We start from the raw sequence: 25587 nt of genomic DNA on the forward strand, positions 1-25587 counted from the left end.
AAGAAGGGAAGATGTTGGGAAAGGATGATGAAAGAAGGGGGAAAGAGGAAAGAAAAGCATTCGAATTCCAGACCTTTTACGGCAAGCCGCTCCTGATTGGTGGAGCGCCAAGACCTCAGGCGGTCGATTGTCTTTGGAACACTATTTGATGTGATGGATTATATACACACAGATACCCATAAAAGGTAGGGCATAAATCCATAAAGCTAAGTAGACGTATAAGTATAAATGTAAATATAAATAGAAATATAGATTGAATCTTGTGCGTAGTCCAGGAAAAAGCCAAGTCGTCATTTTTCACTGCATCACCCTCTCTACAACTAGTAGGTATACTACCATTCCTCAAACTAGACGTATTCCTCCAAGATATATGTATTCATAGCAGGAAAAACTCAAATATAATGAACAACAAACACAAAAGGACGATGTAAAGGAAGATTTGGCAGAGACAAACAGAAAGAGATGCCGAATGCTTTCTTGCGCCATGGAACCAACCCTAAAGCAAACATATATGACAGGAAAGGGGCGAAAAAAAAAAAAAAAAAAAAAAAAGGCTAAAGAGAGAAGCTTAACCAGGCTGGGAATCCGTCTATTATTTAAATCCACGCCAGCGTCTCCGAGTTCGATGGACCTTGACGGCCTGTTCCGGTGCAGTATCCGGCCCACTGGTGCTTGTTCCATCTCCATCAGCGGTAGGGTTCATCTCCACTTCGAGTTCATCATCGACCAAGTCTTTTAATTCCTCCTCGTCAAGCTCACTGAGTTCCTCACTCATCCCGCGCATGACGTCCCGCCCGGTCCATCGTTCTTCATGGATAGTGGTGCCCACGGGATCGAATGGTTGCATATACCACTGGATGCCACCTTGGGTCAAAGGAAGCTGTTGGTCACCCTTGAAACTTGGAGGAGGCGTTAATGGCTCTTTTCGTGACTGAACAGGCTGCTCGGTGGGCCCTGAATTGCTCTCCTCAGGGTTGGTAGCTACTCCATTGGGAGCTGGATGCGTTTCGATAGCAGTGGATGGTGCATCTTCAGACGCCTTATCTTCTTGCTTACCAGTCTCATGCTCCGCCGTCGGAGTGGATGAGCGAACTTGGGGAGTTTCCTGAGTTTGAGACACTGTAACACTGTTTGGAGGAGGGGCCTGATCTGCATCTGTCACGTCGACGTCGACTGACTGTTGGGGCGTAGCAGTGACCTCGGCGCCGTCGAGAGGCTCCGATTTGGCAGCTACCTCCACATCCCCATTGACCTTCTGATCAATGTCAGTGGGAACATCGGGTGTCTCCGGCACCTCGTCGCCAGCCGGGGGCGACTCGGCTTGTGAGCCTCTCCGCGACATGACGCTATTCTCAAGCATAAGATCCAATTCCTTGAGCTCCTGTTCGAAGGGCTTCCGGTTCAACTCGCTCTCCTTCTTGATCGCTTCCTCCAGGGCGGGCTGGATGAATTTGATAATGCGCTTAGCTAGCTTTCTCTTCTCGCGCTGCTCCAGGCTGAGCTCTGGAGCACGACCGCTGATTTGCATTTGGAGTTCAGCGGTGTCCCCTGCGGGCTGGACCCCGATTTCTGAGGTGAACACGCGGGCAAGATCAGCGGAGAAGGTGGAAACAGATGTGTATTGGCGCTCATCCAGTTTGGTGCGTATCGACAGCAACCCTTGTCTAAAGATGCCCTTTCCGTCAAGCCTGGATTGGTATTAGTTCAAAATCCCCAAGTAGGCAAATAGATGGGTACTTACCCTTGGGCCTTTTCATAAATAGGCCAAAGCAAGGGGAATATAGGAAAGTAGACAGTGTCAACAATGGTTCGAAGGGTCTCGGCATCCTTCAATTTCTCCCTCTCCCGTTTCTTGACTTCGTCGCACAACATTCTCAGGCGGTCGAGATCGTGATATAACCGTTCCCCGAATTCAATGCGTCGTTGAAGGCGTTTACCTCCAGCCGCTCCCATGGCAACGTAATCTCTCCTTGTCATCTCCATGGACGAAAAGGTCTCCAACTGTAATTGCAGGCGCTTCAGCAATGCGGCTCCTCGCCTCGCCTCCCGTTTGAGTGTCCAGTACTTGCACGCATCCTCAGCATACTGCTTTCTCTGACGCACACCAAAGCGCTGAAGAGAAGCTGCAACGGAGTTTAGAACAACGTGGGGTACGACAGGAGCGCCCGAAGGTAGTTTCCAGATCGTTTTGGGTACAGTAGGTCGTTTCCGCTTATTCCCACCAACCGTAAGAGTGATGCGGGGGGTATGAGTCCGCTGTAAATCCTCGTCACCATGCTCGCACCCGAGAGGATGTGAAGGCTCCAGCGCCAGTGCGGCAGCTTGACTATCGCCCCACCGTCGGCCTAGCATGGTATTACGATAGTACTCCATAGCTTCGACCGTAGCAGCGTCCGTACCATGTTCTCGACGCCACTCAAGCGGCACATGTTTGTCGCAGAATGCCTTCAGAAGGTGAGTGTCCATGACTGCGGGGGACCCGTGGCCGGACTTCATCTTCAGGTAGAGCTGAGCCCTTCTGGCACAAGTTACGTGGAACGCGACGAAACAATTTTTGTTGCTGCACTGGATCGACGCACCCATTCTTTGACGGCAGATATAGCAATGAAGTTTCCAACGGCTCCTGGGTACCTTTTCAACGTCGGTGATTGGTTCCATCAGGGATGGATTGCCAATAGACACTTCGGGAATCCATATAGCGCAAAGCAAATGAGACCACTTCGAAGTAGTAGTCTGCTTGAAGGCGCCTTCGGTGTTAGGGCAGAAGATGCAATTGACGGAACCCCTCCCAACCAGTTGGCACTTACGACACAACCATTGACCCTCGGGAATGAATGGAACGCCGTAACATTCTTGATGCACCGCCAAATCGCACCCGTCACAGAAGACAATTGCATTAGAATTCTCGCAATCGCCATCATCGCAAATCGCACATTTGCTGTCCTGATCCTCTCCGGGCCCAGCGGTTTCGCCATTCACTGCAGCGGCAGAGCTTGATCGAGGCCGTTGTGTCTGGGGAGGTTTCGGGTTTGGCTTTGGTATACGTTTTTCAAGAGCATGCCATTCTTTTTCTATCTTCGTCAGGGTAATTTCGAAGACAGCAGGTTTAATAGGCTCTAGTTGGTCTTCTCTTCGCTTTGCATTGTAGTCCTCCAGCCACTTTTCGTCTTGCTCATCCATGTCATATTCTACTCTTCCAACAGATGTGTTTGGCTCTTCCTCAGTCCCCACGGGATTCACGGCATCGAGATCATCTTCCTGCGGCGCCTCGGTTATTCGGATCAACCGACGATCGTGGCGAAGGAAGAGGTCACTCTCCTGGTATCCCACGCTTGCCATTGTACGGTCAACGTAATTTTGTTGGCCCACACCAGGTTGATCGTAAAAAACGAATGGATCCCGCAGCCGAAATGAGGGTTTAGGAAGCGTCAGCCTCTCGTGTGGGTTTGGACCGGGAGGCGGGACGTTTTTCGGCTGCGGCGTAATGCCGAGAGCATTCAAAATGGCCTCAGGGCGACGGGGAGGGCGTCCTGGCCGGCGCTTGATAGGTGTCGGGGACGTGCCGTTCGCGTGTGCACGGATCAGTTCAGCTAATGGGTCTTTGTCGTTGCTGAGGTCAAGACCATTCGGCGACAAGATATGGGCTACATGCGCGGATGGAGCTGGCCTATCTACCTCCTCGGCAGGAAAAACCACAAACTTCGTTTCAATATCTAGTTCCGGGTGGAACTCCTCCCATCCTCGCTCTTCCCGTGGTTTATAAGGATCGCCATGTTGTAAAGCGAGAGCAGCAGCTGTCGAGGAGCCAAAACGACCGCCACGGCTTTGGCTTTTATCTCTTGTCAGACGAGCGGGTGGTGGTGGTGGTGGTGGTGTTTTTGGGACAGGAGGTGGTTGTGGAGGGAGCTGCATGGGTTGAGGTTCTTCTCGTGCAGGGCGTGTTCGGGGGGTGGAGTTGCGACCAACCAGCGACGGTTTGGCTGGTTTCGCCGGTTTAGGCGGTTTAGGCGGCTTTGTCTCTCTCACATCAAGTTCAATGTATCTGCCTCCACCCCCGGGTCCACCAGGGACGTACTTCCGCTTCTTGAGGGGTGGTCCTTCAGCGGTTGAATTCTGAGTGCCCTTCAGCGCCGCTTTAGATTGGTTCTTCGGTGGCCTTCCGGGGGATGATCGATACTTGTTTGACGAGAGTGGCGCCATTTCTTTTTGAAGGGGAAAATGAAAGGCGAATGAGTATAGATGGATGGTGTGTTAAAAGAATGTATGTCGAATAACGTCGTCGTCGAGCTTGTCGCTCAGCCTCACGTTGCAATCAGACTGCGTCTACTCGCGCTGTGTAGCTTAAGGAAACAGGACAAGGCAGGATAGAAATTTCAATCATGACTCAACAGCTGCGGGGAAAGATTCAAAAAGCAGCAAGGAAACGAAGGTTAAAGGTGTCACGGCCATGGGCAAGGGAAGACGCGAAAGCGAGGAGTGTTCGTTATCTCACTTGCCGGTCTGGCGCTAAACCTTATTTAGCCAAGGGCGGAGAGAACTCCACCTGACATTCAATCAAAGCAAACGCGGAGCTGTTTAAAAGCCCACAGCTCTATTGAATAAATCTATCCTGATTGATTCGGCTTCTTCCCACTCCTGAATTCCCAACATGAGTGGCCCTGGCGATGACCGGTAATCTTCTGATTTTTCTTGGTTTCCCCTGTCCTTCGATCTTCGATCCTATATCCCTCTCTTCCATTCCATCATTTGCCATCGCTAATGTCGGAGCTCTGATTCTAGATGGCGCGGAGGCGGCCGCCCATACGACCAAAACCGCCAGTCGGGACAAAGGCACTCCTTGCACAGAACAATGAGCGCACACAGTGGCTCTCGTGGTGGACAGAACCAAAATACTACATGGGGAGAGTCGCGTGATCAGCTTTCCACCGGACCAGCTCAGGAACACCACATACCCGTGCGAGGATTCAATGCCGCCGAGTCGAAGGGAGCTCTCAGGAGAAGTATGATTTCCTATCGTACGCCTTGGCGATACAACCTTGACTAACAATATTCGTGCGATCTAGATCCAGGAGGTTCGTTCCGTTACCTGCAAAAAAGCTTGCGACACCATGCAATCATTCATCTGGTCGCTAACCGTTCCCTCAGAGCCAAAGCCCCTCTTCTACAAACCTGGTGGAAAAGATACTAACCGCTCTAGCGGGCCGTGGGGATCAAAACGTATGTCACCCGATTGACCTAAAATCTGTTTCGTCCTGTTGACGCCCATGCTACAGCGAACACGATGGCCAATGGGAAGGATTTCTTCCTCGAGCTTCGGAAACAGGTTACCAGTCTGCGACAAGGTGGCAATATCGCAGGTGGCTGATAGGGGTGCTCATCTTCAAAATTAGGTAGTCGATGCGAGGAATGACCTACGTGACGGCTATAAAGGCGATATGCAACGAAGGTTGAAGTGCCTGAAGTGGCTTTCGCATTCGGTGGGAAACATGAGTTCATCTGGTCGCAGGCCGATTGGATGGTAATATCCTCAACACCACTGAATGGAAACTACAATTCGTTGCAGTCCCTTTTTGACAAAAGCTAGTGGGCACCATCTCTAGGGTTAGGATAATACTACCCAGAGGCGCGTTCTAACTGTCGGATAGATATGGTAGACAACGAAAATCTAATCAAAGAAGATGTCCCTCATACCAATCGTGTCTACTAGTATGAATGTGTGGATGTGAAATGGTGGATATACATACATTTATTGAGTAGTGTACATGGGTATTACTAGTATACGTATGATGACCAAGTCATCGATTGAATGCCAGACTATGCTTTCTGCCACCCGCTGGGGCCCAGAACCCCGCCATCATCGGCTTGCGGATCCAGGGTCCACTTCCTGAGAGCGCGGCAACTGAGATCTGTGCGCCAGCCCGCCTCAAACATCTCGAGGCCAGCCCATCCGATCATCGCTGCATTGTCGGTGCATAGATAAGGAGGTGGCGCCACAATGGCCACATGACCGAAGCCGCGGACGTGAAGGAACGCGCGCAAAACAGTCATAAGGAATCGATTGGCTGCCACGCCACCGCTGACCACCAGAGTCTTCACCTCCTCATCAGGCTTCTGCTGGCGGAGGGTCTCAAGAGCGATGATCGTCCGGGAGGCGAGATGCTCGAAGCAGATCCGCATGGATTCGCGTGCCAGGTCAACTCGTTCTTCATGAGACATACTCTGTCCCGATTTCTCTTTCTTTGTGACTATCTTGTTGACTGCACTGGCAATAGATGAGAAACTAAATTGCAATTCACGGGTATTGGCGAACGGAGTCGTAAGGTACCAGCCCCACGGGGTTTCTCGCTTGGTGATTTCCTCGCCACGTTTCATTGGGGGCCGGTAGTCAGCATAGTCAGTGCTACCGTTCGGAAAAGCAAACTCCTCTAGCATCTTGCCGTACATAGTAGTCTTCGCAGTTTGCAGCAAGGAGGGAGGTAGAATTTCTCTAGCAGCCTTGTCCAGCGACTCGCCGATTGCGATATCCGCGCTAGAAGCCATGATCGCATGGTCCGTAAGAGATGATGATTTCACAAGAATCGAATGGCCGCCAGAGACAAGGATTGAGAGGAAGGGGAACCCCGGGGTGTTCGGCGATGATGGTGTGGTGATACCACTGTCCGGGCCCAGTGACGAGACGAGTCGAGGTGTCAATAGGTGAGCTTGCATATGATGAACACCGATGAAGGGGATTTGCCATGCGACCGATAGAGCTTTCCCAGTATCTAAGCCAACGAAGAGGTTTGCACGCATCCCCGGACCTCTGGTAGCGGATATGAAGTCTGGTTTATAGCGGGGCTGGGAGCCATCTGCAAGCGTTATCGATCTATGTCCTCCAATACTGTCCGATGCAATGGGCAGATGCGCAAGCGCCTTGTCGACAAGTTTTGCGAGATTCTCTTGGTGCGACTCGAGCGCTAAGATCGGGTGGACGCCTCGGTATGCATTGGAGTCGGCCGTCACGTTCTCAAGGAAATGAATCTTTGCGGCCCTGGCGGCTTCATCTTTTTCAACGATCGCGACCGATGTGTCATCGCTACCGCAGATATGTAGGTTAGCAAGTCGTCCAGCTTTGTGGTCAACTCTCGAAGTCGTTCTCACCAAGATGTTTCGATAGCAAGAGTGAGCAGCGCACGACGTTGCGAGAACAAGCCGCGTCTAGTTGTATTGCATATAGCCTTGCGAAAAATCGCGCTCGAGGCACTCGAGTTCAACATTGGGGTGTGTTGTCAAGATGGTGCTCCGGCTTGACGCGGCGGAAAAGACCCCGACGTCCGGTCGCACGGGCCGCAGAAGCCCTCAAAAGGTGCCCTAGGACAAGAACCAAAACGGTCATGGCGCGAGCAGTCATGGGCTGACTTTTCCGTTGCCTTGTTTTTATATCTCAAGTACTTATTCATTGCGGACTATAAAAATTAGGGAGAAAGCATAGGATCGAGCCATACGTGCATGAGTACACATTCTACAAGCTCACAGATCTTAAAACACAGGTGATGGAGCGTAACGACTGTACTTGGATTTCTCCAGATCAATGCTCTATAAATAATATGGATCGTGTCGTCACATCGTAGCCATAATAGAATCATATATACATTGACAGACGGCCCTCCTTGCCGCCGGGGACGTTCCATTCCATGACATTCGTTCCGGACGTCCGACGCGCTGCGCCGACGGCCCTCCACAGGGTGTGCTGCATCTGTGCTGCAAGTTGCATTGTCGATCCAGAGTTAGGACCGGATAAGGCCGCGGGACATGGGGGTCTCAAGGGATGACGAGACCCTGAACTCTGCGGGAGTCCTCCCATTCCATCTGCATTCAAGGTGTTCATCGAGTCTAGCGGCCGATGGTTCATTCACGCACCATCCAGCGCCGCTCCTCGCGTGACATCTTGGTGTGCGTCCCGTAGTATTCTTCGGGATTCTCAATGGGCGTCACGCAGTGCACCGTTGGCGTCCCTTTGAAGTGAATGCGTTTGTTCACGGAGCCGGCTGCGCCCGCAGCCGAGTGTTTCTTGAGAATGCCCTTGGAGGCACACGAGTTGGCGTAAGTGTAGCTCGGCACTTGTAGAGATGAGAATCGGGCCGAGCCGGGGCTGGCAGCAGACGGAGAGATCGGAGTACGGGGAAGAGGGCCAGGGGACTTGAGGGACAATGAAGGCCTAGAGGTATTCTGCGCAGCAGAAATACTCAGGGACAACTTGGGCCTTGCAGCAGCACGAGGGATCATTGTGGAGGTGGAAGATTGGGCAAAGTTTTGGGAGGGAACGAAGGCAACTTAAAGCAATGGCGGATTAAGAGAGCGCTAACGATGACTTCGGTCTACGAAGCCAGATGATACTATTATTGACGTAATGCAGATCCAAAAATAGAGGACTCAAAAAACAGCACTTGTCTGGACCAGCCAAACGAAGACGAAAATAGAACAGAAAGGAGACTAAAAAAAAAGCTCAAACAAACGGTGTCCCGAGAAACAGAATGAATTCGAAGACCGGGGGACAGTTGGGCGGCTATATAGTCTCTGGTTCATGGAGTCAATAAATTGCCATGGGAGGGCGGCAGAGGGCACGCTTGGTCCCTTGGCCAATGATCGCCGTCCTGGCCCGTTAAGCGCCAGCGAAATGCACGACTAAGCACATCAGCACATCTCTGTCACACTTTAGACTGAAAGCCTTTTGTGGGAATAGACGAATCGTGAAACAGTTCCCGTGTGTCTTTAGGAGTGTCTCTGCCGATCGACAAATCCACAACCCTCTTGAGTGTCTCTATACGGAGTACAGTCCCCCAGCCAACGTGAACGAGGTATAACTCTCCTGCAACCAAACCTGCAGGGAATTTGCTGCAGAAGTTTCATACTATTCTTGTAATGAAATAATAAGACCCAGAGTGTTGGATCACCGAAAGGGTGTAAGGTTTTGTTTGGCCCTAAGTGCATTCATTCTGTTCCCTGGTTCTCCCACCCTTTTTTTTTTAAATGGAACATCGCGAACCCAAACCTCTAACATCATTTATTGTATGAGTATATTATTACCTGGTCTAGTACTAAGCTTTCAAGGAGATTCGCCGAGAGAAGCGGAGCCATGGACAACGATAGAGTTTCCAATGATGGTCGTGTTGTCCCTCGTTCTGCGTCACTATCACAAACGTTATGCAGTGATACCTTTCATGAGGTTAGCCCTATCACAATGAAACTGAGCTAGATCAATAGACGAAAAGAGGTTAAAGGGAAATAAGAATAGCCCAGTTTATAATAGAGTGGCAACGATGGACCCTAGTTGAATTCCTAGTCCTAGACTCACATTGCCGGTGGGTCGGTGTGTTGAATGCCGTTTCCATCCTCTCTCGGAGGATTAGGGCAAGTCTTTCTGCAAACTGCCCTTCTTTATTCGATTTGCCCAAGCGTTACGCCATTCCTTTCTTTTGCCACATAATCTATCTTCCTATCGTCTTTTCTATATTTAGGTGCCCACGTTTCAATTGTCGGCATACTCCGTGAAGAACAAGTCTGGTACAGAGTATATCATTGCCCATAATCCTTTATACACATCATCTGAGAAGTTCTATATCGGGATAACTCTTTTGTTGCTGAGTCCAGTAGATTGAATTTGGCCCCAACATTTCCCTTTCTCAGATACTCGCTGTTTGCGGATCACGTTGAAAAAGAAAGAAAGAAAGAACAAGAAACTGACCTAGATCTCTGAATTGTACGACCTACTAGAAACCACGTCTTCATAGCTTATATCGCATTACCCTTCGTATGGGTTTATGCTGTATTCGAAAGGGAGGCCCATTTTAGACAGGATGTTTGTACAGACAACTTCAGAGCATTGCCCGGCTTGCGCTATCCACAACATCTCGAACAAAGTCAACCTGCAACTTCAGTCCTGTTTGCCTACCAGGACCAGTGAGTAGACCCAGGTGGAGAGCCTCTCTGGCGTGATATGCAGTCTCTTGGGACCATTTTTTTGGTTGAACATCTGGAGTTCTTGATCCATGGGTGACACATCATCCATACCAGGGACCCTTACCAGAACTCGGGTTGTAGTGCATGCGTTCAATCAACGGCCCTGGAGTCCACTTCGCCAGTGCTGCCAATGTTTCGACAGTAACATGATTTATATAATGAGGAGCAGACTCTTTAGCGGCCAAGACCAATGAGTAGGCTTTTCGTGATTCTAATGCGGGCACATCAAACACTGAGTCACCTCCTTCGGCCCAAATAGGCAGAGTCGGCGGAGGGCTTCCACTTAATCGGGATGCACGATGTTCGACAGCCATTGCGAAGTTCAGGTATCTTCTCTTTCGCGTAGTTCAACCAAGGGCGACAGGCGATTACAAAGTCAGCTCTTGGGTCCATGGCTGCGGTCGGAGAGCAATTGGTCCATTGAAGGATATTCCCCAGAATTCAATCTGGTTTGGGTTAACAATCCGATGTGTGGACAGGAATGCCAAGGCAACAGAGTAATGCTCGGCCAACTGAGCCGGATCGAATTCGTTTCTAGGCAGACCCTCACTTTCACCTAGGGTACGTGGATCGATACTAGAGCGGTTGTGCTATTCTGTTGAAATTGCATAGCGACTTGCGGGATAAACATTTCTTTAACGCAACCGAACTATTCCTTTTGTCAGCTACCTCGGTGATCTTCACAAATAGAGCGGGTTCAAAGATATACGCCTCCTCCCATGATAATGGCAGGGCCTTTCGCCCTTGCAGATAAAGATTGCCACGGAGCACGAGACCATTCAGAGACTTGAACTCAACTTTCTCGACGGACATTATGCCGGTATGTTTTCCTCCTCCTGGGTTTTTCCTACACGACGTCTACAAGCTCAAGGTCAAACAGTCATTAGATAAATCTTATAGTATTATATAGTCGTTTCTGGCACTCTCCGCTTCAAGTGAACCAGTATGGCTGCATCGGCCATGATCAGGTCCGACGTGAGCCCTATGCAGGCACAGCCGCATATGGTTAACCATTTCTAGGCTACGCATCATGGTCCTAACGGGGTTGTATATGTGTTGCCACACTACGCACGCGTTCACGTATGGAAACTAGGGGGGACTACAATATCAGGCTCAGTGTAGGTGATGTCACAGCGTCTACTCGATCCTGTCTGGGAACTATCATTAGGCATGTTTTCTGACCGCGAAGGGTCAGCTATTCTATACGAATCAACTCAAGCTTACAGGGTAAGTGATTAGCTCAAATCTTGCGTCTAAATTTGTTTTAAGCTCAGCTCAACGAAGTAATGAAAAGAAAAACAAAAAAGGAGGGAGGAGGGGGAATGAACAAAGAAGCTTACCTTGACAGGATTTCCCACATTATTTCCGAGGCTCAGATAACCTTCCATATCCTGAAGCACAATATCACCTCACACGTGGGGAGCTCGCTGGCTTTTATCGATGCTCGACTCCTCGGCCTTCCTTCACAATCGCCCATGGATTGGATGACCTTTACTCGGTTTGTTCCTGATCACAAGTTTTTCGTTTGCATACGTTTTCGACATCGCCAATCAAAGTCACCGGGGTGCAAGTGAACAAGCTGAACAAGCCTTCTCGACCAATACCTGCTGGCTGATGAGCTACAAGCAAAGCCAAAGACGGTGGATGTACAGCTGGCTAGGCCTTCCTCTAGCTTGCCTTTCGGTTGAAACTGTGAGACTCGCCACTTATCTTCTACTTGGGGAGTCCTTGATCTTCACGTTTTACGTGTGGCCCATTTTCCACGGTCCGCTGAGCTGGAATTGCTGCACTGCGTTTGGCTCCATCCTCCTGGACAAGTTGATAGACGGCCTGTTGGAGACCTTTTCCCCCTCCATCCATCTTGCGTCGTTTGGCTTCTACAATCACGACGATCCATGTGCAAGAATTCCATGACACTCAGGGTGACAGACAAGCCGGCCGTCGAACGCTACCGTTAGCCCTCTCGACGGCCCGAACCGACACGATGCGGAAAGCCACCGCCTGTCTCATATTGACGATGTCCCTTGGAAGATCTGTATGTGCTCTTGGTTACCGGATAGCCGAGATCACTGTCCTAAGACTATTGATGTCTTTCCTTCGCCTTTTTTTTGAGTCCTCGGGTTGCAACCGTGTTCGTAAGATCCCTAGCAGGCTAAGACGAGTTTATATAGCGATATCTGTAATTTGCGGCATTTTATACTCTGATACTGTTATACGCTTCGTAGATGATGAGAGGATTTTTGAGATGGAAACCACGAGTTTAATGCGAACTCTTGTTGAATATGTTGGCGATTCTCAAGCCTTTTCAGCGTTTTACATGGCTGATCAGTGAAAGGGGACCTGTAGGACCTTGAGGACCTTTGTATGGGCTTGTCTATGTAAGGGCCTCAGCTACCCCCTCAGATAGTTCTATAGATCATCAAGGCAGTTGTGATTTATTGTTTTGTTGTTTCAGAGATACTTCCGCAACTCTTAAAATCTTCTGTGGTAGTAGTAGTGGGCAGTAGGTAGAGATAAATAGATACATACAGGCATATATGTTTTAACCTAGTCGGTCTAGCTTTTTGATGTCGATCAAGAACTAATCTTGCATCCTGTACGACAACTTGTTTTTGAATGTAATAATTTAGATTTCTGTATTATAATATATTCCGAACTGAATGCTGGTGGGCTCCGTATACTGGGCAAATGGAAGAAGTGGATGCGGTGTTAGGTACGGAGTATACAAACAAACACATAAATAAGCTTAGTCAAAACAAACCACTACGATATTGCCTCCGAAGGCCTAGAGCGATTACCTGGTACACACGCCTTGCCTGTCGTGGGGACAATTTCCCTAAATTATCCGAATCGAGGGCTAAAATCGGGGAAATCGGAGCCGGGTACACATACCCTCTTGGTACTGTGCAGACTTAGTAGTACGTTTTACTTAATATTTGATATGGTCTACACAGAGTTATCCGTCTATGCAGATCCACTACCTTCCCGGGCCAAGTTAAACACCTCTCCCCGCATGAATGCCAATTCCTTTCTCATAAACTCAATGTCTTGGAAGGAATTGTTCATTCCGTAAGATGCCGAAACGAGGTGCTAGACCGTTTCTTTGCCTCCGGTGAGATTGGCATATTTTTTATTTTCTGATGCGTCGCCTGATCATACGGTTTTTGACTCAGTCAGAGCCATCCGTGGCTTTTTTCTCTGGAGACGGTCGATGTAGGCAAACAGATCTCGTGGATGTGGAAAAGGGATCTACTGGAAGGATGTTGAGTTGCGTTGACTCCGTGTCTACGGATTGACTCCAAGATAAACAAGATCGGACGAGAACCGAGTCGAACCCTGCACTGGACACGGAGAAGGGCCGGGGGAGAGCCAAGAATGCCTCAGGCAGGAAACCCAGCCTTACTGCCCATTTTAGCGGCGTCTCTTCAAATCCATCTGGACCCGCCTTTCTTCCTTCTTTTCCCCCCACCGAGAACGGAGGCACCTCACATCGGCCCGAGATGGAGATAAAAAGGGTTCTGGTTCTCGCGACGTGTCATGTGAAAGAATGATTAGTCAGGATTGTTGGATAGTTAGTGAAGATATTCCATTTAGTAAGGAACTTGGATTCCGATGGAACATATCCGGAGTATATATTCCTGACTTCAATATTCTAATATTATTGAAATATTGAAATATTGAACGGATGAACGGATGTTCACTGGATTGTCCCTGTTCGGAGATCGATGGGAGTTGCATCGCTTTATCTGAACATCCTTGTTCACCGGCATTTTTCTCCAGTATCTTCTGGAAATCATGCCCCAGGGGTCAGCCGGCGCGGGCATCGAATCATCGACGGGCCCCGTTCCGGAGTTTACCGTTGGAGTGTGTGTGCCTCGGAGAGCCAGAGCCCGTCTTGTAAACCATGGTTATTGGAATCAAATTTTGTTTTTGGGTTTGGTGCGTGAACCAGAGTCATCTATCTCCTTTCAGGAAGTCAAACAGGGAGATTTGGGTGATATATAATAATATAATATAATATAATACACACAAACAATTGCAGTCAACTTTTTTCGAGTAGAAATTCCCAGCGAACGCCGTGAGGAGAAAGAAGTTGATATGCGGAGTTGACCCGATTGAGTTGATTGCGAATCGCCGGGTAATTTTTTTATTACTATTATTATTCAACGCATTCCAGGGGCGGTGTGTCGAGGGTAGCGTGACCTCTGTTCTGAAAGCTTTTTGAGGTTTTATTTTTATTAATATCGACTGATCTTAAGGTGTGCCAGCTGGGAAGAAGTGAAGTATTGGTTCCTGGGGGTTCTTTTAACCGGCGCAATCTGATCTTTAAGGAGGCAAATAATCATTAAAAAATAAGTAAGATAAAATAGTAACAAGATTAAATATTTTTTTTTTTTTAAAGAAAAAGGGAATTAAAACTCTTTGTCTTTGTCTTTTTCTTTTCTTTCCTTTTCTTTTTTTTTTATTTATTTCCCTCATAGAAAAGATAAAAAAGAAGAATCAACACAGTCTCGTTGTTTATACAAAAACATTTGGTCTTCTGTCACTCACGCTGTTTCCCCCCATTTTTCAATTTTTTTTTTTTCCTTAATTAATTTCCGCTTTTCTCCACATTACTTTCCCTCATCCCAGCCCCTTCATATTCCCGTTCTTTGCCCTTTTGGTTCCCTTCCTTGTGAATCTTATCATATCTTGAGGCTTGAATCCTTTGGTGGATTTGCTTCAATTGCGCGTGTCCTTTCCTTCGTTTTGCGTTCCCGTTGATATTATACATATATATAAATAACTCACAATGACCGGGGTCAAGGACGCGGTAAAAGAGTCCTTGGTTGGCTTCAGTACGGATCTGTCACAACCATCACACCAGGCGAAGACCACCTTCCACCGTCACGCCCACAAGGATGAAGCTTCCGGCGATCTGTACATGACCGAAGATGGTTTCATTGATGCCATCGCCCCAAAGCATGAGGATTTTGTGAGTTTCCCTGGCCTTGCGACAATTGATGATGTGTCATCGCCGAACCGACCTAGCTAACCAGGACACCCTTCCGCTCTGCCTTTTAGCACAAAATCAAGCGGGAACATTATGGAATCCTCTTCCGAGTTGCGGATCGCAAGCAGACCGGCAAGCTCAGTCTCAGCGATTGGGCAACCTTCGAGAACCTCCTCTCCAAGCCCGATGCCGAATATGAGATCGCCTTCCGCTTGTTCGATACCGACGGAACCGGCACCGTGAAGTGGGAAACCTTCAAGAACCTATATAATGTGAACAAGAAAGAGGACAGCATTCCCTTTGATTGGAACTCGGAATGGGCCTCTCTATACACCGGACGCACCAAGAGTCGCCATGACATGACCTACCCCCAGTTCGCGCAAATGCTCCGAGGCTTGCAGGGGGAGCGTATCCGCCAGGCGTTCCACATCTTCGACAAGGATGGGGATGGCTACATTCAACCCGAAGAATTCCAGCGCATTATCCTGGAAACTTCGAAACACAAGTTGTCCGACTACGTGCTGGAACACCTCCCCAGTCTGTGCAACATCTCCGCCGGCTCCAAGATCTCTTACGCAACCGTGCGTGCCTTCCAGAATATCATGCGCGAGATGGACATGATTGATGTCATTGTGCGTGAAGCGGCCCTGAAGAGCGACGATGGGAAGATCACCCGCGCCGACTTCCTGAATGAGGCCGCCCGCATCACCCGCTTCTCGCTGTTCACCCCAATGGAAGCCGACATCCTTTTCCACTTCGCCGGCCTGGATGCGCCGTCCGGCAGACTTTCTCAGAAGGATTTCGCCAAGGTCATCGATGCATCATGGCGGATGCCCCTTGCGATTGCGGGCCAGGCCGTCTCCACCGCTCACAAGGCGGCGGACAAGACCAAATCGGTCCTGTATAACGTGTTGGAGTCGGTTCACCACTTCGCACTGGGCAGTCTGGCGGGAGCGTTCGGCGCCTTCATGGTCTACCCCATTGACTTGGTCAAGACTCGGATGCAAAACCAGCGGTCAACGCGGGTCGGCGAAAGATTGTACAACAACTCCCTGGACTGCGCACGGAAAGTGATCCGGAACGAGGGTTTCACCGGCCTGTATTCCGGAGTGGTGCCTCAGCTGATCGGTGTTGCGCCGGAGAAGGCTATCAAGCTGACCGTCAACGACTTGGTCCGTGGACATTTCACCAATAAGGACAATGGCAAGATCTGGTACCCGTACGAAATTCTGGCCGGTGGTACGGCCGGTGGTTGCCAAGTGGTAAGTGGGAATTCTTTAACGGTCATGGCATCTACCTGTACTGACGACGGTAGATCTTCACCAACCCTCTCGAAATCGTCAAGATCCGTCTGCAGGTTCAGGGTGAGATTGCGAAGAGTGTGGAGGGTGCTCCTCGTCGCTCGGCCCTCTGGATTGTGAAGAACTTGGGACTGGTTGGGCTGTACAAGGGCGCGAGTGCCTGCTTGCTTCGTGATGGTAAGACGAGATTCCCTGCGCTCTTGCCGGAATTAGAATCCAGCTAACTTCGATATTCCTCGGCAGTTCCCTTCTCCGCGATCTACTTCCCTACCTATGCTCATCTGAAGAGCGACTTCTTTGGCGAATCCCCGACCCATAAGCTCGGTGTCGTGCAGCTGCTGACCGCCGGTGCGATCGCTGGTATGCCCGCAGCGTATCTGACGACTCCTTGCGATGTCATCAAGACTCGTCTGCAAGTCGAAGCCCGGAAAGGTGAAGTGGGATACACTGGCCTGCGTCACTGCGCCCAAACCATCTTGAAGGAGGAAGGCTTCAAGGCTTTCTTCAAGGGTGGTCCGGCCCGTATCATTCGCTCATCTCCCCAGTTCGGTTTCACTCTCGCATCATACGAACTGTTGCAGAAGTGGCTGCCCATGCCCGGGCACGAGGAGACCACCCCCAGTGGACAGATCGAGCCCGGCGTCGGTCTTCAGGGTGCCAAGGCTCCTCTTCCCTACCTCAGATCCCGGAATGCTTTGAAGCTGATCCTGGATCTTGATGAGAATATTGGCCGTGTCAAGATTCCTCAGGCCGACAAATGGCCCAAGTTTCTTCAAACACCAAGCACTAACTGAGCATGACTTTGTATTTACTAGCGACATTTTGATTTCGTTTCTGCTTTCCTTTCTTTGTCTTCCATTGAAAATACCTTCTGCTTTCATAATTTTTTTCTTTTGCTCTCCTTTTGGTTTAGTACCCGGGTTCTGACGCGAAGACCGTTTTCTTTTTTTGCTCTTCTGCCCGTCCGAAGGACCACCTCGCATTTTGCACATTGTATCAAAAAGGAATAGACGTGGGAAGGGATAGAGATATTTTACTACTCCCAAATTGCATGAGATGTCCTAGACCTTGTGAAATTTGTGATCGTTCAATGGATGTGCCATCGCCATGTCCAACTGTCATTTTCTATATACGAATGTACAGGTACCGAATATGTGATATGTACCTCACTTTGATTTCAAGCGTGTGAAATATATGCTTTTCTTTTTTGCATTCGACATCCAGGCTTGGTACTATACAACAGAGCAAACACACTGTAGAGGTCAAAATGACGTGGGTATCATAACATTTCAGAAAAGCCGGAACACGTCTCTTCAATATACAGAGTGAGGAGTGATGGTGGAAATACGTTTTCCTCGTCCGGACGACATCGACTGTATCCGTTCTTACTCCACACGAAGAGAACAACGCATATAATCCTCAGGAATATAATGAACCATCAGCGGAGGTATCAATCCTTGGTCACAGTGATAAGCCCCAACCGCAGTGGAAGGACACCGTGCCCCTAAGGTTCAATTTTGGATCGCCGCAACAGCGCATTCGTCGGAGCGCGAAGAGAGGCAGTTGATATCCGAATCGCCGAGCTGACCAGTCCCCACCTAAATATCCTAGAAGAAATTGACCTTCCGTCTTGAACGGCCATCTGCAGGTGGCTCCTCGTTTGCAGCTCCCTCGGCGGGCATCGCTGGGTCCTTTGACCTTGCGCTGTCACTTGCTTGTGGGTCTTCCGACTGAGCTTCCTGAGCCGATTCCTCTTTCTTTGATTTCTGATGCCATAAAGAATCTTCCTCCTCGATCTCGCGCAAAACTACCCAACAAGGAAAGCAGAAGTTAGCAGACCGATCGACACCCGAGCCTCAGTGCAGAAAGGACGAGGAAAACCAACTTTCATCCCACTCCCTCTCTTTGCCTTGATCGCCAGTTCCCAGCAACCGTTCAACATCCACCTTTTCGCCCTTTTTTACCCTCTCAATGACTTCCCGCAGTAACCGGATCTTGGCGTCCGTTGTCCGCGTGTACGCCGAATATTCGTTCTTCAGCGCGATCATCCGAATCGCTTGGGATCCGATCAAGATGAATATGATGATGTAGAAACTTGCGGGGTTCCATTCTTTTGATTTTGAGGATTCGGCCTTTGTGTCTTTGGAGGTGCGGTTTCGAAGGAATTTGGGGACCATGGATGCCCACAGAGATGCTTGGGCGAATCGTGGTACTCTGGATGTAGATTGGAGACGGATTTGGTGCGGGGTTCGGGCGGGGATGCTCCCAATGATCCGGGAAGCCGTTAGCGCATTAGATAGGACGCGAGTGGTAAGCCTGAAGGAAGACATATTGAAGGAGACTTTGGTGTGTTGGGAGGGGTTGCAACGTCGACTTGCATTCCATTAGATTTCATTGCATGGACATTGAAAAGGTGCTGGAACATCGGACTCTCGGAGCCTTGGCGCCGCTATACCTGAATAGGAGTAGTGACACTAGGTTGTTGCTACGACAACGGTCACCAGCTTGGCTTACGGTTTAGCGATCACCATCACAGGCCCGTCACGGAGACAAGCCACAAATGCTCCCACGTTAACGATCATTGCGGATGGCCTGGCCTACTAACATATAATAATTGCAGCACGGATACAATTCTTCCAATGGCAGTCACCACACTACTCTCCGATTCCTCGGTGGAATCGGTGAAGCAGGCCGTCCGCTCGACGTCAACATGCTCGAATGCCACCGTTCTCTCTCTCCAGACCCTTTTCCGTGGGCTGTCGAAAGTATCGCCGGAGATCGAGAAAACCACAGTAAAGAGGGGGACCAGAACCACGAAGACTTCAACAGCTTCCAGCCGAGCGAAGTCGTCGAGAGGCACCAAAGAAGCAGCAATTAATACAGTCGTGGAAAAGGACGCCGCGCGTCTGTCATATCAGGAGAAGCTTGTCCTCGCCACGGATGTCTTCAATACCACCCTGAAGACTCTCTCGGATGCATCGAAGCTGTGCGCTACACGGGACAACGTTCGGATTAGGACAGCGACCAGCTCCCCCTCCCCCAGTCGCTCCAGAAAGTCAAAGACACCGGAGTCGCAGGTATCAGATGGGCTAGATAATGGCTTGGTAGCTGTGGCCGAATGTGCAAGCACTGCTCTGTCTTCTTTAAGGACTCTGAAAGCGGAGCAAGGGAGCCAGGAGGCCGGATTCCCCAACATGCAGCTGGAGCAAGGTGCATGTGTCTTGGCAGGGAGGTATCTGTCATTGGGGCTGAATGACATGGCATACAAGGAATTGAGAGGCCTGAAGAGGAGGTTACAGCAGCACCTGGATAGCCAGGCCACAATCCGTCAGAAGACTATGAATAGGCGGAAAAACGAGGTTTTTCAGGAGGAGGAACCCACGAAAGAACGGATGTCAGACTTGCTCACGTTTGCTAATCTTGCCCACGCCGGACCAGTGCTGAGTGTACTTGTCCCTTTTCAATCGAATGCCCTACGGCTAATTGCCTCAGAGAACAAACTTGCAACCATCCAGAACGTCGCCTCCTCACTGCAGTTAACCGAATTGAGCAGTCCAGCGAATGTCATCGTGGCGGCAACGGAATCAGGGGCCCTCACCAAAGACAAGGCAGCAATCCAACTCCAACTCCTCTCCAATACCGTACTCTCTCTATCAGGAACCCAACAAACATCCACAAGCAGCACAACACGGGATCGCTTGAAGCCAATCACCTCGTTGGCCCTTCAGTTGTTATCATTGGAAATGCGATGCATGAGTTGGAAACTCTCTGGCCACACCTGCGATGAAGCAAAAGAGATGTGGGATCCATTGACACGCTACCTGGCAAACTTCTCTCATCACAGCAAATCTATCGAGAGATTCGAGTTCGCATCCGTGTACAAGACGATTGTTCGGCTTCAAACAGCTGTCGCTAATATGCAAAAGCGGCCATCGGCCAGTGTCAGAGACAACCTCTCTGTCGCTAGGATTGCTACCACTCTAGGCCAGCTGGCGCAAGAGGCTGGATGCTTCGAGGAGGCGTTGAAGCTTTTTACAGAAGCTCTCAACCCGCTCTCCAGCGGACAATGCCTCTCGCTCGCCACCGTGCGTTGCAAGATTGCGTCTTTACACCTTCAAGCCAGCAGGTCTTCGAAACCGTCGCTAGACACAGTGATGAATGTTGTATCCGATGCCACCACCTCACTTAGTATGCCCTTAAAAGGGAGCCTGAGTGACCTCGATGAGTTGCTGGTTGAAGCTGCGAAACTCAAGAAGCTTACAATGAGCGCTTACGGGGATTTGGTTACGAAGGCAGGAGAAAAGGTCACAGTTGATATTTCTCCGATTTACGAATACCTTCCCGCCTTCTTGAGGTTCTTGCGCCGGTACCTTGGTCGTTCATCCACGGATCAGGAACCAAAAGACAACGAGTTGTTTACTAGCCGAGTCCGCGCTTGCAGAAGCATTGTTCTCTCGGCTGTAGATTCAACTCTAGCGGTCGGGAAATTCTCCATCACGTCACAGAGACCCCCCTGGGAAGATGTGCTGGTGGCATTGACTGATAGCCAGCGTCTTCTGACGACTATTCACACTGGGGATGAAGATGCTGACTCCGCCGTCGAGCAAATTGGCACGGCGTTTGTTCGTTTGTCGAACCTTTTTTGGTCACGCTATTTGAAGGAGAAGGAGGGCGGGAAGGCCTATCGTGAACTCGTATCCCTAGTGAAACACTCCGCAAATTTACTATCCCGCTGTTCCCCAGACCAACGGAGTACTGGATTCGCCGCTTTGAAATATGAACGACTTGCGCATCTCTACATGGAGGGTAATAGGGGTGCCGAAGCCGAGCAGGCTTTCTCGCAGGCCATCCAAGAGCATATCGACACAGGTGCTCTGGACCAACTGACGTCCAGTGCCAACTTCCCCCATCGCATTTCCCAAGACACCAAAAGCAGTGGATTTATGCTTGGTAGAGTCCTAACTGCTTACATGAAGCTGAAACTGCGTAGCAGAAAGTCTCCCGGCCTCTTTGATGATGAGGCACAATCGCCGATAGTGAGAGGCTACATTCTGGAATGGCAAACGGGTATCTTGACCGAACTACATTCACACGCTTCCAGTGATGAAGCCTTCTGCTCGCACTTGACTCAACTTGTGTCTAAACTGCTTGACTTGTATGACCCTCAAACACATCCCATACGTCGTTTGCGAGTTGTTCTTAGCGGGCTGCGTTCGTCCCTAGAACGGCCGGGTTGTTTGGAGTCGGCATTGTTGCAACAACTGCTTGAGGAAGGATCTCAATCTATTGAACTTGGAGAATACTTTGAAGACTCTGCTTTGGCGCTGCTAGGGACTCACCTGTTGAACTCCGTACGCCTTCATGTAGGACTTCTGCAGGGGGACCTACAGCCGGAGAACCTCAATCTCCTCATATCATCATGGACATCGTTAATGCGCACCTGCCAAGATGAAGCATCTCTTGTTCGGTATGTCGGCGATGCTGAGCATTTCCTTCTCCAGCTGAAGGCCGTGGTCGACTACGCAGAAATCCATGGGCTTTGGCAGCTCCAGCTCTCCACTCTTGAATTGGTTTTGCGTGTCACAGAACTTCAAGATGGCGGAGACTTTTCAGAAGCTATCATCGTAATTGCTCGCCTCGTACAGCAATACTGCCGACTTGGGTACTGCAAGAAGGCAGGAGATCTTCTCGCTCGCGCGGATCAGTACCTCGGTCCGAATGTATCCTGCCTGGCTACACTATCGCACAAACTGGCGCGGGTAGCCTACCTCCTGGAAACGGGCGATACTGAGAAGGCAGCAGTCATCCTTGCCGCAGCTCGAGCCCTCTACGAGAAGAACCAGAAGAAACAGGACCTCAGCAGCTGCTCTGTCTTGTCTAAGATTGCTTGGGAAAGACTGGTCGCAGATGCGGCTTTTATTAGCTCGCAGCTTTCGTTTGCCCAGGGTGTTATCAAGGATGCACTCTTTTTCGCTAAGCTATCTGTTCGGCTGAACTGCAGGATTTGGGCCAAGGTTGAGAAGATCTCGCAGAGGAAACAGGAAAAGAGCTTGCCCGTGCCGGTAGGGGACAATTCCGAGCTTGACAACGTAGTCGAGACGATGGCCAAGCTCGACGTATCGCCAGCAAACCCTCCGACGACTTCCGTTTATACTCAAGGAGCACCGTTCTGGCCGCACATTGGCTCTCACCACACGTCCCTCTTGAACCTTGCAAGTCTATCCGCACATCACGGCCTGTTCCAAGATGCCATATATTATGGCGAGCAGGCCTTGAAAATTAACAAGACACTGAACGCCCCCGTCCGTCTCATCAACTCCCAAGCGCAGCTTGGATCACATTGGATTCTTGGAGGCCATATCTCTGAAGGCCAGGAACTCTTGGCGGCTGCCGAGAAGCAGTCTAAACAGCTAGAGAGCAGCGTTGAGCTCGCTTCGCTGCATATGGGCCTTGCCTCCCTTTACAGGGCGCAGGGTCATTACCGTGACGAACTTCAGGCTCTTCTGGAGGCCGATCAGATCATGGCCAATTTTGTTAGTTCCGAGATGTCCGACGCCATTTCAGTCTCCTCAGGCGTCCCCGACTTGGAAGACAAAATGGAAAGCCTTCGGATCCGACCGAGCACCAGGAAGGCTAAGCAGCCAGCCACGGCAACTCGCAGGACTCGTGCTACTACCTCGACTAGAAGACCAACAAAGGCAGAGGCGACCACGCCGAGTGATGCTGACACTGCCACCGAATCCAAGTCCTTGCTGCAGCTAAGAAGCGACATACTACGACAACAAGCCGCTTGCTCGCGCTCCTTACGAGATTTCGAAACAGCCTCAACCCTTCTTGCCACCGCGCGAAAGTATGCAGTCTCCAGGGACAGTCAGATCTCGGTGCATCTTGGGGAAAGTGAGCATTTCCTCGCCGATGCTATCCGCCGCTTTGCCTCCCATGCCGTATATTGCGTTCTTCCCGAATCAACGATATCTTTGCCGTCCTTGCAGTCACCGAGTAAAACTGCCCAAGTCAGCGCCTCTAAGGCTCCCACCAAGTCTGCGTCACGGAAACCTCGAGCGCTCGCCCGAGGGACACGGTCACGGGCACCAACTGCCAGCGAGGACTTTGCTATAATGCTTTCTAAAGCAGGTGATTCTCTCAATAATGTCTTCGCCGCTGCCACCACGCTGGGTTCCACGTTAGATAGTCACTCCGCTTCTCGTTTGATGAGCCGTATCTCTATGCTGTCTCATGTCACAGCTGCCGAGGGCTCCACGGCCTGGTTGCAGCCTCCAGCAACTGTCAATGGTAGGCCTACGAGAGTTTTCCTCTTTCTAGTTTTACGAATCTTAGCTAACTTGGGTAGAAATTGGCCGCATTGGTGCTTTTACGCGGGAGCATACTGCTATTGATCTTGACAAGCAGTTGGCAGAGTGCAACGACCCACTCCTTTGGCCGACGCCCTCGGCAATGACAACGGACTCAGAGAATTTGTGTAGCTCAAAGTTTGCTGAAGAGTACATTGATATCCTGCCGGACAACTGGAATATTCTCTCCCTATCATTGAGCGCCGACCGCAGTGAGTTTATCGTCTCACGTCTGCAGCAAGGCCGTTCGCCGTTCCTTTTACGGCTTCCGCTGAAGAGGGGGAACTCGGAGGAAGAGGACGAGCAATTTACTTTCGATGACGGCCGGGAGGAGATGCAGGAATTGATCAAGCTGGCTAATGAGAGTGCCCACGCGGCCAAGGCTCAAACGGATCGGCAATCAAAGAAGGAGTGGTGGAAAAACCGCGAAGCTCTCGACCGCCGGATGGAGACGCTCTTGCAGAACATCGAAAATGTATGGTTTGGCGGCTTCCGCGGCATCTTCTCCCCGGTGCCTCAAGACAAGGCCGCTCTGGGGCGTTTTGCAACCTCATTCCAGTCCATCCTGGACAAGCACCTACCCTCTCGCCAGAAGGGTGGCCGAGCGGATGGCCCGCGCCTGACGCTGCACCCGAACGTACTGGAACTGTTCGTCGGCGTGGAAGACCTGGACGACCAGGAAGACCCCGAAGAGACCTTAATGGACCTTTTGTACTTCGTGGTGGATATCCTGCAATTTCAGGGAGAGCGCAATGCGTACGACGAGATTGACTTTGATATGATGGTCGTTGAAACTCTCGACGCTGTGCGAGCCTACCATGACGACGCCCACAACCGCCGCGGGAAACCCACACCCAACCACACTGTCTTGGTCCTGGATAAATCACTCCACTTGTTCCCGTGGGAATCTCTCCCCTGTCTGCAGGGATTTCCCGTGTGCCGTGTGCCGTCCTTGGAGTGTCTCCGTGACCGAGTTCTGCAGTTCCAGAAGAAGCGTAACTACAACGCCAGCAAGGGCATGGGCATTGACCGAAACAGTGGCATGTACATTCTTAACCCCACTGGGGATCTTCAGACGACTCAGAGCACGTTTGACCAGGATCTGTCCCGGTTGCCTGGCTGGACCAGGATCGTGCAGCGCGAACCGAGCGAAGAGGAGTTCAAGCGCGGCTTGGACCAGACGAGTCTCTTCCTGTACTTCGGACACGGCAGTGGTGCGCAATACATCCGGGGTCGGACCATTAAGCGACTGGAGCAGTGTGCGGTTGCATTCCTCATGGGTTGCAGCAGTGGTACTCTGACCGAGGCTGGCGAGTACGAACCTTACGGAACACCGATGAACTACCTGCACGCGGGCAGCCCTGCCCTCGTTGCTACACTATGGGATGTTACAGATAAGGATATTGATCGGTTTGCGCAGTCTACGTTTGAGAAATGGGGTCTTTTTGATGCCGGATCGGACGGGGCGACTTTGGATGAAGCCGTGTCGCAGTCCCGACCAGCTTGTGTGTTGAAGTATTTGAATGGAGCAGCTCCTGTGATTTACGGCGTTCCATCGGTGTTTTTGGAATAAGCACCTGGGTCAAGCGAGGGGTTTCTTTCGGCGTTTGGGTTGATTCTATTATGTTTGATACATGGTTAGAGGAAGCATGGCTATCGGTGTTTACTGTATGTATCTTAATACGGTAATTTATTTTCTTTCCTTCATGGTTTCATGTCCTAAAAGAGCAAAAATTCCCGAGTAAAAAGACGATGAGGGGAAAGTTCCGGTGTTTTTATTTATACTGTGGGGTTCGAATTGACTGCCCCTCATTGATCTTCTCCCCTCATCGAGAATCCACTCCAGCATTTTAATTCCCGTCCCTCCAACAGCAATTCTTCAAACCTCCTTTCTTCATCATCTTCTTCTACTCGCTAGCACATTGTGAGAGAACGACCTTAA

The 25587-nt window shown here is 50.3% G+C and overlaps 8 protein-coding genes across 8 annotated transcripts; 4 read left to right on the plus strand and 4 right to left on the minus strand.

The window, feature by feature from the left end:
• Positions 1-543: 543 nt before the first annotated feature.
• BDW43DRAFT_189186 (putative PHD finger domain protein) lies at positions 544-4436 on the minus strand. The gene is made up of 2 exons (XM_032038993.1): positions 1742-4436; positions 544-1688 (listed from the first exon to the last, which is right to left on the minus strand). The coding sequence occupies exons 1-2, from the start codon at positions 4198-4200 to the stop codon at positions 593-595; spliced, it is 3555 nt and encodes a 1184-aa protein (XP_031896205.1). The 5' UTR covers positions 4201-4436; the 3' UTR covers positions 544-592.
• A 413-nt stretch (positions 4437-4849) lies between these two features.
• On the plus strand, positions 4850-5365 carry BDW43DRAFT_314947 (uncharacterized protein; the record flags this gene model as incomplete). The annotated part of the gene is made up of 4 exons (XM_032047948.1): positions 4850-5000; positions 5064-5072; positions 5146-5217; positions 5274-5365. The coding sequence occupies 4 exons, from the start codon at positions 4850-4852 to the stop codon at positions 5363-5365; spliced, it is 324 nt and encodes a 107-aa protein (XP_031896206.1).
• A 290-nt stretch (positions 5366-5655) lies between these two features.
• BDW43DRAFT_189213 (N(6)-L-threonylcarbamoyladenine synthase family protein) lies at positions 5656-7355 on the minus strand. The gene is made up of 2 exons (XM_032038995.1): positions 7141-7355; positions 5656-7075 (listed from the first exon to the last, which is right to left on the minus strand). Exons 1-2 carry the CDS (start codon positions 7254-7256, stop codon positions 5815-5817), a joined length of 1377 nt encoding a protein of 458 aa, XP_031896207.1. The 5' UTR covers positions 7257-7355; the 3' UTR covers positions 5656-5814.
• Positions 7356-7778: 423 nt separating this feature from the next.
• Positions 7779-8532, minus strand: BDW43DRAFT_189211 (uncharacterized protein). The gene has a single exon (XM_032038994.1). It carries the CDS (start codon positions 8263-8265, stop codon positions 7888-7890), a length of 378 nt encoding a protein of 125 aa, XP_031896208.1. The 5' UTR covers positions 8266-8532; the 3' UTR covers positions 7779-7887.
• Positions 8533-11778: 3246 nt separating this feature from the next.
• BDW43DRAFT_189239 (uncharacterized protein) lies at positions 11779-12452 on the plus strand. Its single transcript, XM_032038996.1, has one exon. It carries the CDS (start codon positions 11984-11986, stop codon positions 12329-12331), a length of 348 nt encoding a protein of 115 aa, XP_031896209.1. The 5' UTR covers positions 11779-11983; the 3' UTR covers positions 12332-12452.
• A 2183-nt stretch (positions 12453-14635) lies between these two features.
• Positions 14636-17618, plus strand: BDW43DRAFT_189302 (citrin). Its single transcript, XM_032038998.1, has 4 exons — positions 14636-14974; positions 15064-16254; positions 16308-16470; positions 16537-17618. The coding sequence occupies exons 1-4, from the start codon at positions 14792-14794 to the stop codon at positions 17085-17087; spliced, it is 2088 nt and encodes a 695-aa protein (XP_031896210.1). The 5' UTR covers positions 14636-14791; the 3' UTR covers positions 17088-17618.
• On the minus strand, positions 17494-18777 carry BDW43DRAFT_189269 (DUF5321 domain-containing protein). The gene is made up of 2 exons (XM_032038997.1): positions 18179-18777; positions 17494-18100 (listed from the first exon to the last, which is right to left on the minus strand). Exons 1-2 carry the CDS (start codon positions 18621-18623, stop codon positions 17901-17903), a joined length of 645 nt encoding a protein of 214 aa, XP_031896211.1. The 5' UTR covers positions 18624-18777; the 3' UTR covers positions 17494-17900.
• A 155-nt stretch (positions 18778-18932) lies between these two features.
• On the plus strand, positions 18933-25218 carry BDW43DRAFT_314954 (C50 family peptidase; the record flags this gene model as incomplete). The annotated part of the gene is made up of 2 exons (XM_032047949.1): positions 18933-23586; positions 23645-25218. The coding sequence occupies 2 exons, from the start codon at positions 18933-18935 to the stop codon at positions 25216-25218; spliced, it is 6228 nt and encodes a 2075-aa protein (XP_031896212.1).
• Positions 25219-25587: the final 369 nt, after the last annotated feature.

The sequence above is a fragment of the Aspergillus alliaceus genome, assembly GCF_009176365.1.
Source record: "Aspergillus alliaceus strain CBS 536.65 unplaced genomic scaffold BDW43scaffold_53, whole genome shotgun sequence".
Lineage (NCBI taxonomy): Eukaryota > Fungi > Ascomycota > Eurotiomycetes > Eurotiales > Aspergillaceae > Aspergillus > Aspergillus alliaceus.